At 37.5% G+C, this 15,502-nt stretch overlaps 1 protein-coding gene across 2 annotated transcripts in view; it reads left to right on the top strand.

The window, feature by feature from the left end:
- The window catches only part of LOC121431667 (heparan-alpha-glucosaminide N-acetyltransferase-like), a 29,348-nt gene extending 16,607 nt beyond the window's left edge, over window positions 1-12,741 (top strand). For both annotated transcript variants that reach the window (XM_041629312.1, XM_041629313.1), the window contains exons 9-17: window positions 1-31; window positions 581-717; window positions 1,298-1,422; window positions 2,019-2,137; window positions 2,679-2,898; window positions 3,621-3,695; window positions 4,592-4,662; window positions 7,643-7,755; window positions 11,874-12,741. In XM_041629312.1, the coding sequence (XP_041485246.1) occupies window positions 1-31; window positions 581-717; window positions 1,298-1,422; window positions 2,019-2,137; window positions 2,679-2,898; window positions 3,621-3,695; window positions 4,592-4,662; window positions 7,643-7,755; window positions 11,874-12,052 (1,070 nt within the window). In that variant the 3' untranslated portion in view covers window positions 12,053-12,741. The remainder of the gene's footprint in view (window positions 32-580; window positions 718-1,297; window positions 1,423-2,018; window positions 2,138-2,678; window positions 2,899-3,620; window positions 3,696-4,591; window positions 4,663-7,642; window positions 7,756-11,873) is intronic.
- The last annotated feature ends 2,761 nt before the right edge of the window (window positions 12,742-15,502 follow it).

Genomic DNA, 15,502 nt, shown 5'->3' with positions numbered 1-15,502 from the left:
GTATAACTGTTGCAGATTTCATGTTCCCATGGTAAATATAAGTATTATTTAAGAAGTAGATGAATTTAAAGTAGGGCCTATAGTAGCAAAGCAATAATATTAGAAGAAGAAGAAAAGAAGAAGTAGAAGAAGAAGTAGTAGTAGTAGTAGTAGTAGTAGTAGTAGTAGTAGTAGTAGTAGTAGTAGTAGTAGTAGTAGTAGTAGTAGTAGTAGTAGTAGTAGTAGTAGTGTAGTAGAAGGAGGAGAGAAGAAATGAAGAAGAATAGGCGGTGGAAGCGGGGGCGGCCCCTCCGTAAACTTTCCGTTGATAACCTTTTTTTTGCTTGTCAATTTTGTTTCCTGCGTCCCCCCTAAATTCAGGTTGACCCCCCTAAAATATTTGTGGTCCTCCCCCAAAATCTGGGTTGATAACCTTTTTTTTTGCTTGTCCAATTTTATCTTTGTCCATCCCAAAATTTCAGATGGACCCCCCCCCCCTAAATTTTTTGGCTTACCCTACCAATGGCAACGGTATTTGCTTCGGTTATCAATTATTGAATGTATTACCAACAGACCCAATGTTTATTCCACTTTCTCTTAGGTTCGTTTTCATCATGGGTACATCTATCCATCTCTCGTTCAATATACTCCTGTCTAAGGGGCAGAGTTACCTCTCCATCTTCAAGAAAATAATATTCCGAAGCATCTCTTTATTCATCATGGGCGTTTGTATTCAACGTAAGTGTGAAGAATCTAATTCGATGATAACGATTTATTATGATGATGATTGATGATGGTTATGATGATGATGGTGGGGATGATGATGATAATGATGATAATGATGATGATTATGATGATGATGATGGTGATGATGGTTATGATGATGATGATGAGGATGATGATAAGGATTATGATGATAATTATCATGCGTTTGGTGGTTGTGATTATGATTATGGTGGTGGTGATGGCATTGGCGATGATGATGATGGTAATGCGAATGATAATTTGGAGATGATGACGATGTTTGTGATGTTGATAGTGTTGTCGATGATGATGATGGTGGTGGGGATGATGATGGTGGTGATGATGATGATGGTCTGCTGAATATCATGTAAACCAGGTTTAAAATATCCAGACTACAATCATTCTTTGAAGTTGATAAAACGAATAATCTTTCGTAGTTATGAAGATAATTCTAGGCAGTTTACATTATTTTGATCTTGTTATTTGCATTTGATGTAAAGAAGATGAATTGAGTATATTAACAATATTTTCGTCAGTTTAATAGTTTCTGAATGACATTTGTTACAATTTTTAGCTCACAATGATCTCAGAACTCTTCGCATTCCGGGTGTGCTACAGCGTTTTGGTATAACTTATTTCATTGTTGCGTCATCATATCTTCTTTCCCGTCGTCTGCAGGCACGCAGGATCGAGAGAACGGTGAGTATAAAGAAAATAGCGTTCATTTTTGCTTGTATACTGAATAATACGCAAAATGATTTGAATTTCTCTTCAGGTACTACGTAGTTATTATCATATATTACTTGTCGCTGAACAATCATGATATAGAATTAATATCCATCGTCTAAGTTAATTTTGGCATCCCATCTTCTACTTCCGATAATGAAACACGTGTTAATTGCATTTTAGCCATTTGATTTTACTCTACCTTTAATTCGGTGGTTTGGGGAGTAGGCGGCACACAGATCCCCTTACAAAGCATCATGGAATTAGAATTTAGCAGAATTGAATGGCGATTAAAAACGTTTCCAGAGTAATAATGTAATTGAGTCTATTTCAGTGATAAAAATGTATTCGAGGTAAAAATGAATCTTTTCTTCGACATAATTTGTAGACTTCATAAAAATATTTTTTGAGAAGCGAAGTAAGTTTGGCCTTTTATCTACTATAGAACTATATATACTCTGACATCAGAATGCTGGTAAAAACATTGTATGTCTTCTTAAAATACTTGATAAACATTTTAATATTCAATGTTCATAATTTTATCATCTTTTACTCCTTGGTCATTTTAGGGCAAATGTTACATGATGTTTCGTGACGTCACAGACTACCTTGAACTGCCTTTGGCATTCTGCTTTCTCACCGTTCATTTGTGTTTGACCTTTCTACTTCCAGTTCCAGGATGTCCTCTGTAAGTTTGTATCCGGGTCATTCATTGTAACGTATCTTTGTGCAGGCTTAACGTAACTAGATCACGATAGTGGGGGCACTTCTTCCTCAATTATTTTAGATGATCGCTATGATGATCCACAATATTTATATTGCGCCATTCATAAGCGCATGCTCATCTGATTAAGTTAAAAGATGAAACAAGTAAAAGATCGTTCCACATAATTGTAACCATTTCTTCATATTCATTTGTTTTTGGATTAATTTTACATTGATATATGATATCGAATTTTGAATATGTTTGGTTAAGTCAAACTGAGACTGATAAACTTTAAACCGTAGTAGGCCTACGTGGATGGTTGTAGACGTTTGTCACGTTTTATAGCCCGAAAAAAGGAATATTCCTAAATAGCACGAAACTCCTCTTTATAGTGATAATTCTTGTGTTAGTCGTTGCATACTTATTTTCTGATTGATTCCATCTGTCTATAAATTTACCGTTATAACATACGATTGAATTGATATGAAAATTTTCATTTTTTAAAAAAAAATTGTTTAAATAGAGGTTACCAGGGACCTGGTGGTCCGCTGGTTGGAGAGAACGGTGAACTGACAAACTGTACCGGGGGAGCTTCGGGGTACATCGACCGCATGTTCTTCACTGAAGCCCATATCATCAACATAGACACTTGTTCTGCTGTTTATAGAACCATTGTAAAAAGTGACCCGGAAGGAATACTTGGTAGTTTTACCTCCATTGCATTGTGTGTGTTTGGTCTCCAGGTGTGTATCATAGCTATCAGGGTTTTTTTTTTCTTTAAAATATACATGTGATCACAGTAACGGAATGAGCCAACAATTTCGAGAGGGGGGGGGGCGAACATGTGCGACTCCGGGATATTGATTCGGGGGGGGGGGGGATTTTCCCAACTGGAATAAAATTAACAAATTGAAACACCAATTCTATCCGTTTTTACTCTCCATTTTCTTCGTTTATCTTCCTCATTTTTCTCTCGTATTTTTTTTTTCGCTGCTTGAAAAACAGGGCACTGTCCCTGGACTTTTCAAACCAGTTGTGATAATTTGTTTTACTTCCAAAATTGAGAAACGTTCAAAGAAGTTAAATGATAAAAAGGTCATGTATTGATGGAGAAAGAAATAACCGTCTTTATACTGGGGGTTCATTAAAAAAAATAGTTGACTGCTATTCCGATCGAATCGAAGTAAGGGTAGCCTACGCAATACTTCAACATAGCTGCCGATATGACACAGAGATCGCCTTTGTTCTCGTATTGATGGCATTTAAGATGCTGACTTGATATCGAACCAAAATAACGGATTATACTGATTCCAAAGAATCCCTTTTTCGATTGATTCTATGATGCATCGCATCTTGCTTTGAATACTTATCTAATCATGTCAGCTTTCCCTTTGGAGTATTTTTTCAATCTTTTCCTAGCTATAGGCCTATTCAATAATGATATTTTATTTCTATCTCCTCACAGGCCGGAAAGATCCTTCATCTCTTTACAACCGTTAGGGGGCGCTGTTTAAGATTGATCATCTGGGGATTGGTGTTGGTATGTATAGGAATTATATTGAAATTGCTAACTGCAACTACCCTCTTCTGCCGACCTCCAATCTATTTTATTCTCTCCCACCTCCATTCTCTATCTCCCTCCCCTTTTTACTTTCTCCCCTCTTCTCTCCTCCATTCCTTTTTCTGTTCACTGCTTCTCTTTGCCCCCTCTGCACCTCCCTTCGATTTTTTTCGACTCCCCTCTCTCCATGCCCCCTCTCCGATCCCCCTCCCTTCGCTGCTCCCTTTCTCTCTCTTTCTACTTCCATCATGCCCATTGCTCATTACTTTCTCCCCTCTTCTCTCTCTTCCAGTCCTCCCTCTGTTGTTCACTCCCTTCCCCTCTCCCAAACATGCACATCACACTCGTGACTGTCGTAAGTTAGTTATGCTGAATGGGGGAGCTTTTACAATATCATAACACCATAGAGATGTATATACAATCTACTTTCTCTTTCTTGTTCTCAAATTGTACACAATCACGTTCTTCCATTCAAATACAATGCAGGAATAAATAAATAAATAAATAAACGAATGAATGAATGAATAAATAAATATAATGTCATGAAAGCCTAATAACAAGTTTGCATGTGCTTTAGAGCAATTATTTCCAATTTTTCTGATTTTCTTAATTGTGAAAGAGAGGGGTTGAAATTTATATGTGATTTTTTTTTTCCTAGGGACGTGGCTTTTTTTTCAAAAGTTCAACAATATATAAATGTATTCCTTCTTAAAACGGATTAATGTGTATACTTTTTAACATTATTTTTTATTTTATATATTGTTATCTTGATTTTTTATGTTGACACCCACCCCCCTTTTTAAATATTTTTTAAACAAAGTGTTCATACATTGAGTTAACTACAATACAAAATTAAATTTTTGATTATATTTCAGATATCATGCAGTTTAATTCTTTGCAAAGCTTCCATGGCTGATGGTTGGATACCTCTTAATAAGAACCTGTGGTAAGATGGATTGATTGTCAGTATCATTATTTAAACTAAGCATACTCATTTGTCTTGAATAATGACCTTTTGTTCCTCTCTCAGATCTTTTTATTTAATCCAACATAAAAGTTGATTCAAATATTAACATCCCAGTTGTTGGTTAAAAAAGAGATGAAAGGTTGATGTCTTAAACAACTTACTGGTTGGCTTAAAACAAAATTCTGTGATTGTACTCTACATAATTTAAGCCAGAGTATATACCGTATACCGCCTGCGTTATGGAAGATTTTACTTAACACCATGTATATGTAGGACTGCTATTCTTTCTTGATTGTATGTTTGCTCTGAAAAGAAATGTTAACAACTTTTCGACCAGCGTGTTCTGGCCGTCATCAGGAATGGTGATCCGCTTGAAAACTAGGGTTTATAACCAGGTTGGTTATATTATATTTTCGACCAGCGTGTTCTGGTCGTCATCAGGAATGGTGATCCACTTGAAAACTAGGGTTTATAACCAGGTTGGTTATAAAGAAGTAATTAAGGTTGAACCAATAGGAAAACAGGAACGAAGAGCTAATATTAAGGATGAACTTTTCTTCCCAGGGGGGTTCTTCCACTGAGTATGGATACCATGTGTGACCATGGGGTTCCGAAAAGCACTCTAAACAAGAGTATTTTCCATGTTCTGAAAATGCACCCCTTAACAAGTTTGGCGTGTATGTGAAACCCTACCCTTATATTGGAAGCAAAGTGGTACCCTGAATATAATATAATATGATATGATATAATAATAATATAATATAGGGTATTTATATTGCGCCCATATCCACCTTGTTAGGTGCTCAAGGCGCTCCTATATATTACCCGGCTAAGCTAGGCGCACACAGCATTTAAAGGAATTACTTCCTACCGGTACCCATTTACCTCACCTGGGTTGAGTGCAACACACTGTGGATCAGTTACTTGCTGAAGGAAATTACGCCATGGCTGGGATTCGAACCCACGACCCTCTCTTTCAAAGTCCGAAGACTAATCCACTGGGCCACAACGCTCCACATAATATTCTTTATAACTAACCTGGTTATGAATGGACCCCCTAAACATTTAAGTGCAAGATTATGTCACGGACATGATCACTGACGTCGGCTTCACCTTTACTTTCAATTGGGTTTAATGCCGCCCCACACACCTCGCTCAAATCGGACCCTAAACACGTAGTGTTGGGGCAAAAAGATATTTTAGTCTCTTTATGCCCTCGCAAATTGGACCGCATAGTTTCCTAGCGAAATATACACCCCTTCGTCCTGAGTTTAATACTCAGTCACGATACGTACCCAATTCTATCCGCTTTTTGCTCACAGTTCATACATTACAAAAGACCCACTTAGTTAGACTCGACGTTCTATCCGATAAATACCTGAAAATGTGGTTAGGTATCCCTTCCCGAGGTGCCAACATTGCTATGGTCCACTTACCTCAAGGTCTCAATATCCCGAGATTATCCGACATTTACCGCCAATCCCAATCCACCTCTTTTAGCAGATCGAGAGTTAAAGCGGATTCAGTAGTTAATGAAGCGATTGACTCTGCTATTGAGAGTCACAATGGTCACGTAAACAATCAACTGTCGTACAATGTAACGAAACCCATCGTAGAGTTGAAAATGCTATCAATGTTGAGACCAGTACATGGCATACTGTGAAGAAAACCGTTAAGAAGATAATAGAGGAAGAAACTGTTAAATATTGGTCTGATAGAGTGGAGCCACTCTTGGTCCAGGGAAAATTTGTCTCCTTGTTATTACTGGAAAATGAAAACCTAACTTGGAAAATGAAAACCTAACTTGGAAATCTATTATGTATAATCTCCCAAAACGAGTTTTAATTTTTGTTGTTAATGCATGAATTGACTCTTTACCTTTTACACAAACTTGCATACCTGAGGTAAACGCTTAAATGATAAATGTATATTCTGTCCTGGTACCACAGGCACTCTCCATCATGTACTCTCAGACTGCCCAGTCTTCCTCGAGAGATATACGAGTGGCGTCATAATAACATTTTGAGGTTCATGCTCAAAGCATTTCTTGAAAATTTGACCAACGGGGAAAATTTATACGGATTTAGAAGGGCATTCAATTGCCGGGGGCACCATACCTCCCCACATTCTCACAACCACTTTGCGTCCAGATTTGGTAATTTTACGGGAAGATCAGAAAGAGATAATTATCACCGAATTGACAATCCCATTTGAAACCAACATTGATGACGCACACCAAAGGAAAGTCACAAAGTACGAATCGATCGTCAGGGATATCAAGGAAAAGGGTTATTGGTGTCATTTTACGCTGTAGAAGTCGGGGCAAGGTGCCTAGTAGACCGGAATAATGAACACCGTCTTAAAAAAACTCCTCAGAACAACAACCTCAAATTTCCAACCAACCAAATTCTTCCATACTCTTTCTAAACTGGCCATACTCTCCTCTTTTATTCTACGCAAGAAAAGAGCGAACTTGGGGGAGGAACGTCACTTGGACCCGTAACCATCCCCAATGGCCTAAGATGATTTACTGGACTATGATTTTTTTATTTTACTTTCAATTTAGGAAATTGATTAAGTGTTTTTTTTTTTCAACGTGATATCAACGACAGCTTTAACTAATTATTTCCTACCTTTATGTTACTCTCAACAATTTTCTATATTGTATACGTATTAATTGTTTTGTAATCTATGTATCTGACCTGCCATCTGTTTGGAATCGAAACGATAGACCTGGTCTCTTTATATATATATTTTTATTAGTGTCTTTGAACTTGAATAAAGTCATGATGAAACATTTTTTAGTGTTTTGACACCCTAATTACGTTACGTTTAACCATGAAAAGGATATCCTTTGATTTTTTTTCTTTTGGTCACGCATGGTTATACGCATGGTATCCACTCGTCAATGAAAGTGCCTCTTACATGATTTTCCCTTAATTTACCTCTTTTTTATTAGGTCCGTTTCGTTTATCGCCCTCACCGGTGGAACAGCATTCATCATCCAAGCATTGTTTCATATCCTTATTGACGTCACGCATTTCTGGAACGGAGCTCCTCTTTTCTACGCAGGTAAATATATTAACCTCTTATCTAGTTTTGCCATTTCTGAATTATGCCATTGGAATTTTTTTGTCTTGCGTTACATCCGTCAATATGTATTTTGATGGATTTAACCCCTTCAGTTCACTCAAGAAGCAAAGTTCAAAAGTAAGTTAGTTTTTATTGGGTTATCTTATCTTATCTCAATACCAGGGGACCTTTTTATAAAACTGTTGAGAAGTTAAGACTTTGCCCTTATCTGATTTCCAAATGTTAACATGATAGGGCACATTTTCTGTAGCCTTATTCAAATTTTGATAGACATTCAATTTTCATTCTGATACTTGTCAACCGAATTTTAATCTCTTAGAGCTCAATTTCAATTTCAGATGCGTTTGGAATAAGAAATGAATGAAAAAATATAAACTGATAAGAGTGATCGAATGAAACATACTTCAGAAATCATTATTATGCCTGAGAACACATGAAAACATCCCGATTTTATACGCTCGTTATTCTGAACACGAAACTGAAAAAGAGTTCATTAATCCATATACTTGTGGAATGATTTTCTCAATCTGAAGGTTTGTTAATCCGAACGAAAGTAAGGTTGTTTAATCCATAATGATACGTTTCGTTATTCCGAAGATTTGTCAGTCCGAAAATGGAATAAGGCTGCTATTACGAAAATCGCAAGCATTCGGTCTACATCAAATGGCATGCAATTAATAACTGGGAGGTCTTTGTTGAAAATTTGTGAACCGGAACAGGAGTTTGTCCAGAGTTTAGGACGTACGAAACTTCCGTTTTGATTCACACATTTTCGACAAAGCCTTCTTGGTTGCTCATCGTTATGAAGAGCAAGGGCGCCGGAAGCGGGGGGGGGGGCAAGGGGGGGGGGCACTTGCCCCCCCAAATAAAATTTTTTGGGGGCAAAACGAGATTTTGCCCCCCCAATGTGCCCCCCTAAAAGTAGAAAAATGATATTATTTAAGGACAAAAGTAAACGATGAAGGCACTTTTCTGCCTAAGAATTGTCATTTCTTTTGTCAAAAATGAAAAAATTTCGCCCCTGACGGGGCAATTACACATCTTAGTAAGCCTTGCGTCTTTTGACGAACATGTCCCTCTGTGAAACATACCTTTGATAAGCCCCTTTTCCATCTTATTACAGTGTGATAACGTTTAACCTTTTAAACCCACATTCCACAGAGAACAAGACCGCTGGAAGACTTTTGAAAGACCATGAATTTTGGTTGATCTTTCAGAGGTCTCTCAATGAACCTACAATGGTCTTTGAGGTCTTACGAGTCCTGATCAATCTTTCAGCGGTCTTCATGGGCTCTAAAACTTTTTGAAACGGTTCAAAACAGTCTTACAATGGTCTTACAAGAAAATTGTCTTTCAGCAGTCTTTCAGCGGTCTTTCGATGAACTTTCAAAAGTCTTCATAGTCTTTCATTGATCTTTCGGCAGTCTCTCAAGATATTTGCGGAGATCACTGTAAGACTCATGAGAGATTATTGAAAGATCATCGAAGACCAATGAAAGACCAGGCAAAGTCCATGGACAGAATTCTGAAAGATCACTTATTGCATAAAAGATCTCTGAAAGACCATTGAAAGATCTCGAGAGGACTAGTCTAAGACCAGTACGACAAGAAATATCCATCAGTCTTTCAGAGTTCTTTGAGGGGTCTTTCTGAGCCATTCCACAGAGATGACAAATTTCATTGATCTTGAAAACCGCTGTAAGACCTCACCAATTTTAAGTCTTTCAGTGGTCTTTCAATGGTCTCCGTTCTGTGGAATGGGGGCCTATTAATGAATACATTTCAGACTAAAAAATTTGCATGCTGACTGTGTCGGCTAACAAACGCGCTGTCGCCCAGAAACGCTCAGACCGGGGTGGTGTTTCATCAATATTTTCGTCCGACAAGTTGTAAGATCTGACAACTTTCCTGTATTCTGATTGGTTGAGAAGCATTGTTACCATAGTAACTGTCGGATAAAACAGGACTTGTCGGATAAAACGTCCTACAAGTCCTTTCATGAAACGCTCCCCGGACCCGATATCACCAACGCGCGTGAACGCTAGTTACTCGAGCAATATATGGAATCTGAAAATAGCTGTAAAACCGAAAAGTTGCTTATTGGATAAATGAGAAGATTCTAGCTTGAGTCGGCGAATGGAGTGCAGAGCAGGAGTACTCATCTATACAACTAATCAAGCCTCTTCTTCAACCTTTTCTGGTTTACTGTCTTTATCAGGACTACGCCCGTTTGAACAAAAAATTACTAGACTATCAACTGTCTACTTCCTCGTATCACTTTCACTTCTTCCTCTATCCACTTTTTTCGAAAACTCCACATGGTGTACCGTCAACCACATCCGCTGTTGGAATGTAATTGTTTTCTTCTAAATAATGTTACATAATGTACATTATGAACTGCCGTAGTTTGTTAGTTCATGATTATTTACAAATTAATATTTCCTGGAATCTGATATTCATTCATTTCCTAGTTATGGTCAATTTTTCCCCAGAAAATATGTAAAGAAAAAAGAAGATTTTGAAGGGGCCATCCAAAAGTGCTTCCCAGCCGTACAAAACATGCCAAAGGAAACACATAAATCGAGTAATGTTTTAAATTTTCAGAAAAGTTTTAAATTGTTGGACAATAATTAAGGAGGTCATATTTCTTTTTCCTCCAGTTACAAAATATGAAACGTTTTGCCTATGCATGGATAATCAGGGACTCTCTCCAATGCTGATGTCAGAAATGATTTGCATAGAATGGGGATTTAAGCGCTTATCGACGTCTGCCACATCAGAACAGTATGACATTTTGAATTTAAAAAGACATTCATTAGAATGTATTTTGGTTCTGTTGTTACGCTTCTTCTGCTTAATACACTCCTTGAAACTTATGATATTTGTGCTCTCTCGCGTCGTCCGTGCATGTAAATGTACATAAATAAATATTTCTGAAAGGATATTGCATGAAAAATGTAATTTGTGGTATTTTGAGTCAATATAAGCGTTTCACGTAATTTCATTGATCAGACACGAAAACCACATTCCGAATTAAGCGATCTTTCGTAGTGAATTCTATGTTTAATTCTCAAGAAATTTATTTTTGAATTTTCTTAGAAACTCCATTTTTACACAAAGTCCTTACCGTGGGGGGGGGGGGGTCCCAAGCCCTTTTTCCGCTCGATCGCTTCGGTATCTCACGCTGTCAAAAATATTGTGCCCCCTTCGGGATTTTGCCCCCCCAAAACTGAAAGTGTTCCGGCGCGCCTGATGAAGAGCATAATACATTTTCTAAGTCATTGAAAGCGTTCTGCGCTGCCATGCGAAAAAAAATCCCTTTGCACGCTGATGTTGCAATTTTGCACATTCGTACAATTAAATTCTACAATCATAATAATTAGTTTTCTCCCATACCTTCAAATTAGATTCTATACAATTATTATAAGTATCAATGGTGCAATATGGAAATCTTGAATTAAAGAAAATACATGGAAACAATTGTCAATATTATCCCCCAAATTAATTCAGCGTGCAAAGAGCTAATAACTGATGAAGTATACGAACCTTACTACATTTTGAGACTTATCGAATCTTTGAAATAATGAACTATTCTGTTTTTTCTTGACTGACGATTGTCTTTAAAAAACGAAACTCATTTCGTTCTCGGATTAACCAACCTTTAGAGTATTGAACCTATATTTGTGTAATACAAACATTCAGATAAACGGACGTTCAAACTAATTTACTTGGGAATATCGATAATCCGGAGTATTTGAACTTTGGGAATGATAACTAATCTTCAGAATAATGAGCTATACACAGTAAAAAAAAAAGCACGTTGTTCATCAAACCAGTCACTCTAACAACAAATTGATTCAACTTTTTAAACTGCTTGTTTGAACATTTTAAACAACTTGTTCAAAACATTAAACAAAAGTGTAGAGTGACTGAGTTTTAAAAATCTCGTTTGAAATTTTAAACAGCATTTTTACAGTGTAAAATACATTATTTCAATCATGATGAAATTCATTGTCATAATAATGACCAAGATTAATTGGTTCTCGTGTTAAAATATCTGTTTAAAATTCGCTTTCTCCCTTCCTCTTATTATGTAGGAATGAATTCAATCCTACTGTATATAGGATCAGAGATCATGCATCCTTATCTACCATTCTCATGGGTACCGTTTGTTGGTAACCATACTGAGTACATCATCCTTGCTGCCTGGTCGGGATTCCTCTGGCTTGCCATTGCTTACCTCTGCTACCGCAAAAAGATTTTCTTAAAACTTTGATGACGTCACAAATGAACGGAGGAATGGATACCTTGAAAATTACTACTTCATTATTCGAACCTTGTGGCTTACCGAGTACTCGTTATTAACATTAAGTATACTCTTGTGGTGGAAACAAGAGGCAATATAGGAAGGTGCTAAGTACTGACAGCGGGTGTGATCGCTACAAGACGGGGTATTATAGCGAATATTAGAAAATGTACATTATTAACTGTGATATCTTGGCCATCAATAATTATAACCATTACAGTGCAGATTTATATTCATCTTTTTAATATGAAGTATAGATTTGTGTTGTTATGGGTAGGAACATGCCTTTTAGCACCTGTTTGCAGATGAATGAGGAGTTTACAAAGGGTGCAGTTGGTGGTAGATAGCGGCGATAGGGGTAATGTAGTGGTGTAGGGTGTCAAAATTGAGAATTTCGGTGGTAGAGGATTGTCAGTGTTGGATGTTTGGTGGTATAGCTTCGCGGGTGATACTACCAGTACCAGAAAATATTATGTCTGCATAATAATGTAAATCATCCATTATGTCCATCAAACCAAACTAAAGTAATTCATCAGACCATCAGGAGAGCATTTCATTAAAGGACTTGTTGAATATTTAATCGGGGGAGCGTTTCATCAATATTTTCATCCGACAAGTTGTCAGATCTGACATCTTTCCATGAATTTGATTGGCTGAGAGGCACTGTTCCTATGGTAACTGTCGGATAAAATGGGACTTGTCGGATAAAACGTCCGACAAGTCCTTTCATGAAACGCCCCCCTGGTTACCATGGGAACTGTGCCCTCAACCGGTCATTACCAAGGAAAGTTGCCAGACCTGTCGGATGACAAATATTGATGAAACGCTCACTAAATCCCGTTACTGAAACAGATAGTTACTGGACGTATTGAAGAGATGCATATTCCATCTTTGTAGTATACCGAAGAGGAGTATATTACGGCAAGGGTGCATGAGGGGGCTGTAGTAACCCCTAAATCAAAGTCATTCAAGAAATTGATTGCATCTTAATGTTCAACCAAAGGTCCATATTTTGAACTTGCGCTTCTTAACTTTCTACAATGTACCAAAAAGATTTACCACTTCTATAATGTCGAAATGCTTCCATGTATGTAGAACATATTTTTGTGGACTGTCGAGAGTTTAAGACGCGGTCCCACTGGCTAGAGGACACACAACGTATGCATTAAGGATACAGCGGACAAGCAAAATTTCGGGTTGCCTCCATCCGTTTTCATCCACTCCACAAAATCGGCAACAATGGTGAAGAACGAACTCACAGTGGACGGATGCCCGGGACGGATGCTAAAGCCTTTAGGCTTGGTCCCACTGCACTTATGGATGCAAAAAAAAATGTAAAACGCGAAAAAAAATCTTGCCTTCCGTTGGAAAACGTTATTGTCCGTATACTCTTTGCGTACGTTTTTCATACGCTCTATAAATCGAGCATCCGTACACTGTGATTTCATTGTTAGCCCATTCTGCCCATCGTCTGGAGCGAATGAAAACGAGTGGAGCCAACCCGAAATATTGTTTGTCCGCTGTATCCGTTATGAATATGTTTTGTGTCCGTCGGCCAGTGGGAACGAGACTTTAGTATTGTCACCATAATATATCGCCAATGAAATTATGCCAGGTACATGTGCAATTACAAAATGGTTTAGGGATACTAATCGAACGATTGGCTGAAATCGATCACGTGACCTTTGAATGACTGGTTGAAATCTATCTCATGCAGCCATTTGTATTAATAGACTAATGTGCTAATGACTGGTACTCGTGATTTATTCTATTGATGGCTTATCCAATAAAACTAATCCACATCACTATAAAACATGATAAAACGCTTCGTCTTGCTATAGGCTATTATTATCCACACTTGTTTCCTGTTAAAACTGTTTCAAAGGTACCTTGTGTAATTCTCATGGCCTCTATGAAATGTAATATTTGTGTATTTTTTTTTTCTTCAGTTTTTATGTTTGCCTTTATTCAACGATGGTGAATAAAGAATTTTTCTTTTTAATTTAACGATTTTAATATCTATTTTCATGATTGTGTGTATTTGTTGTCAGTCTTAATAAACCCATGCACACTTATGCGCTTTTTATGTATCAAAAGAAATCTAATTTCAATTACTATTAGACGATTATATAGGGCGTCCAATTTACTAAACGGAGAATGTTTATGTACCATTTTGTTTTGAAAGAATTTCAAAATGTATTAGATTGAAATGATTATTTCATAAGTATTTTATATTGTGACGTTGGGGTTGTAATATCAAGAACGTCGTGATACTCTACACCCATGTAGGAACCACGATATTTTGTACTGAGGTAATCTATATTATTCATTCACATAAAATTCATACATACATGATCAAGAAAATATATAACAAAATGATAATTGCAGCTGTGAATACACAAATCAAAGTAATAACATAGCAGACAACAGGCGCGTACGCAAGGGGGGGTTTCGGGTTTCGGGGGTTCAACCCCCCCCCCTTGTCGTTTCCTTTTTTTTTTTTTTTTTGCTTGTCTCCCCAGAGGTCGGTCTGGTCAAGGAGTTATCGGGCAAGCGCCTGATAACTCCTTGGTCTGGTTACGGACAGTTCCCCTACCCAATAATGTATATGACAGCAATAATGAACAGAATCTCATGTTTCCGACGAAAAACACAGAAAAAATTTCCGCTCGCTCGCTCCATTTTATTATATCTTTTATTTCCGCATGTCGCCGACATGATCACGGTATCGCCATTAACAAGGCCATACATGATTATCATGATGTATACTTATGAATACAAGTGAACCAAGACAAAGACATACGTTTTCTTACAAAATATGTTTTACCAATATGAAAACCAAAATGACGGAAAACGCTAAAATGTCGGTTAGCTCGCTCCGCTCGCTCGTAATAATTTATGAAATTCCATAAGTATCTAGTCTCCTGTTCAAGGCCGTATTATGAGTGTTACGAATAGAAGGACATGTAGCATCGACTAATACTTGATTTACTAACAAACTATTGACAAGAATGTATGTTTTTTGACTGGAAAACGCGAAAATTTCGGCTCGCTCACTCCGCTCGCTCGTAATCATTTATGAAATTTCTTAAGTTTCTAGTCTCTTGATCAAGGCCACATCATGAGACTTACGAGCAGAAGGACATGTATCATCAACTAATATGTAATCATTACCAACAAGCTATTGAGAAGAATTGTATGTTTTGACGGAAAAACGCAAACATTTCGGCTCGCTTGCTCCGCTCGCTCGTAATTATTCATGACATTTCTCAAGTTTCTAGTGTTCTGATCAAGGCCATATCCAGTCACGTAGCCAGGGGGCAGTCGCCCCCCCCCCCCCAAACGTCCCCAAAAAGAAAAAAAGAAGGGAAAAAAGGAGAGGAGAAAAGGAAAAGGAAAGGAAATGGAAGAAAGGTAGCT

The sequence above is a fragment of the Lytechinus variegatus genome, chromosome 18 (genome assembly GCF_018143015.1).
Source record: "Lytechinus variegatus isolate NC3 chromosome 18, Lvar_3.0, whole genome shotgun sequence".
In the NCBI taxonomy this organism is placed as follows: Eukaryota; Metazoa; Echinodermata; class Echinoidea; order Temnopleuroida; family Toxopneustidae; genus Lytechinus; species Lytechinus variegatus.
The sequence above is the reverse complement of the archived record's forward strand: the minus strand, read 5'-3'. Positions and strand labels throughout refer to the sequence as shown.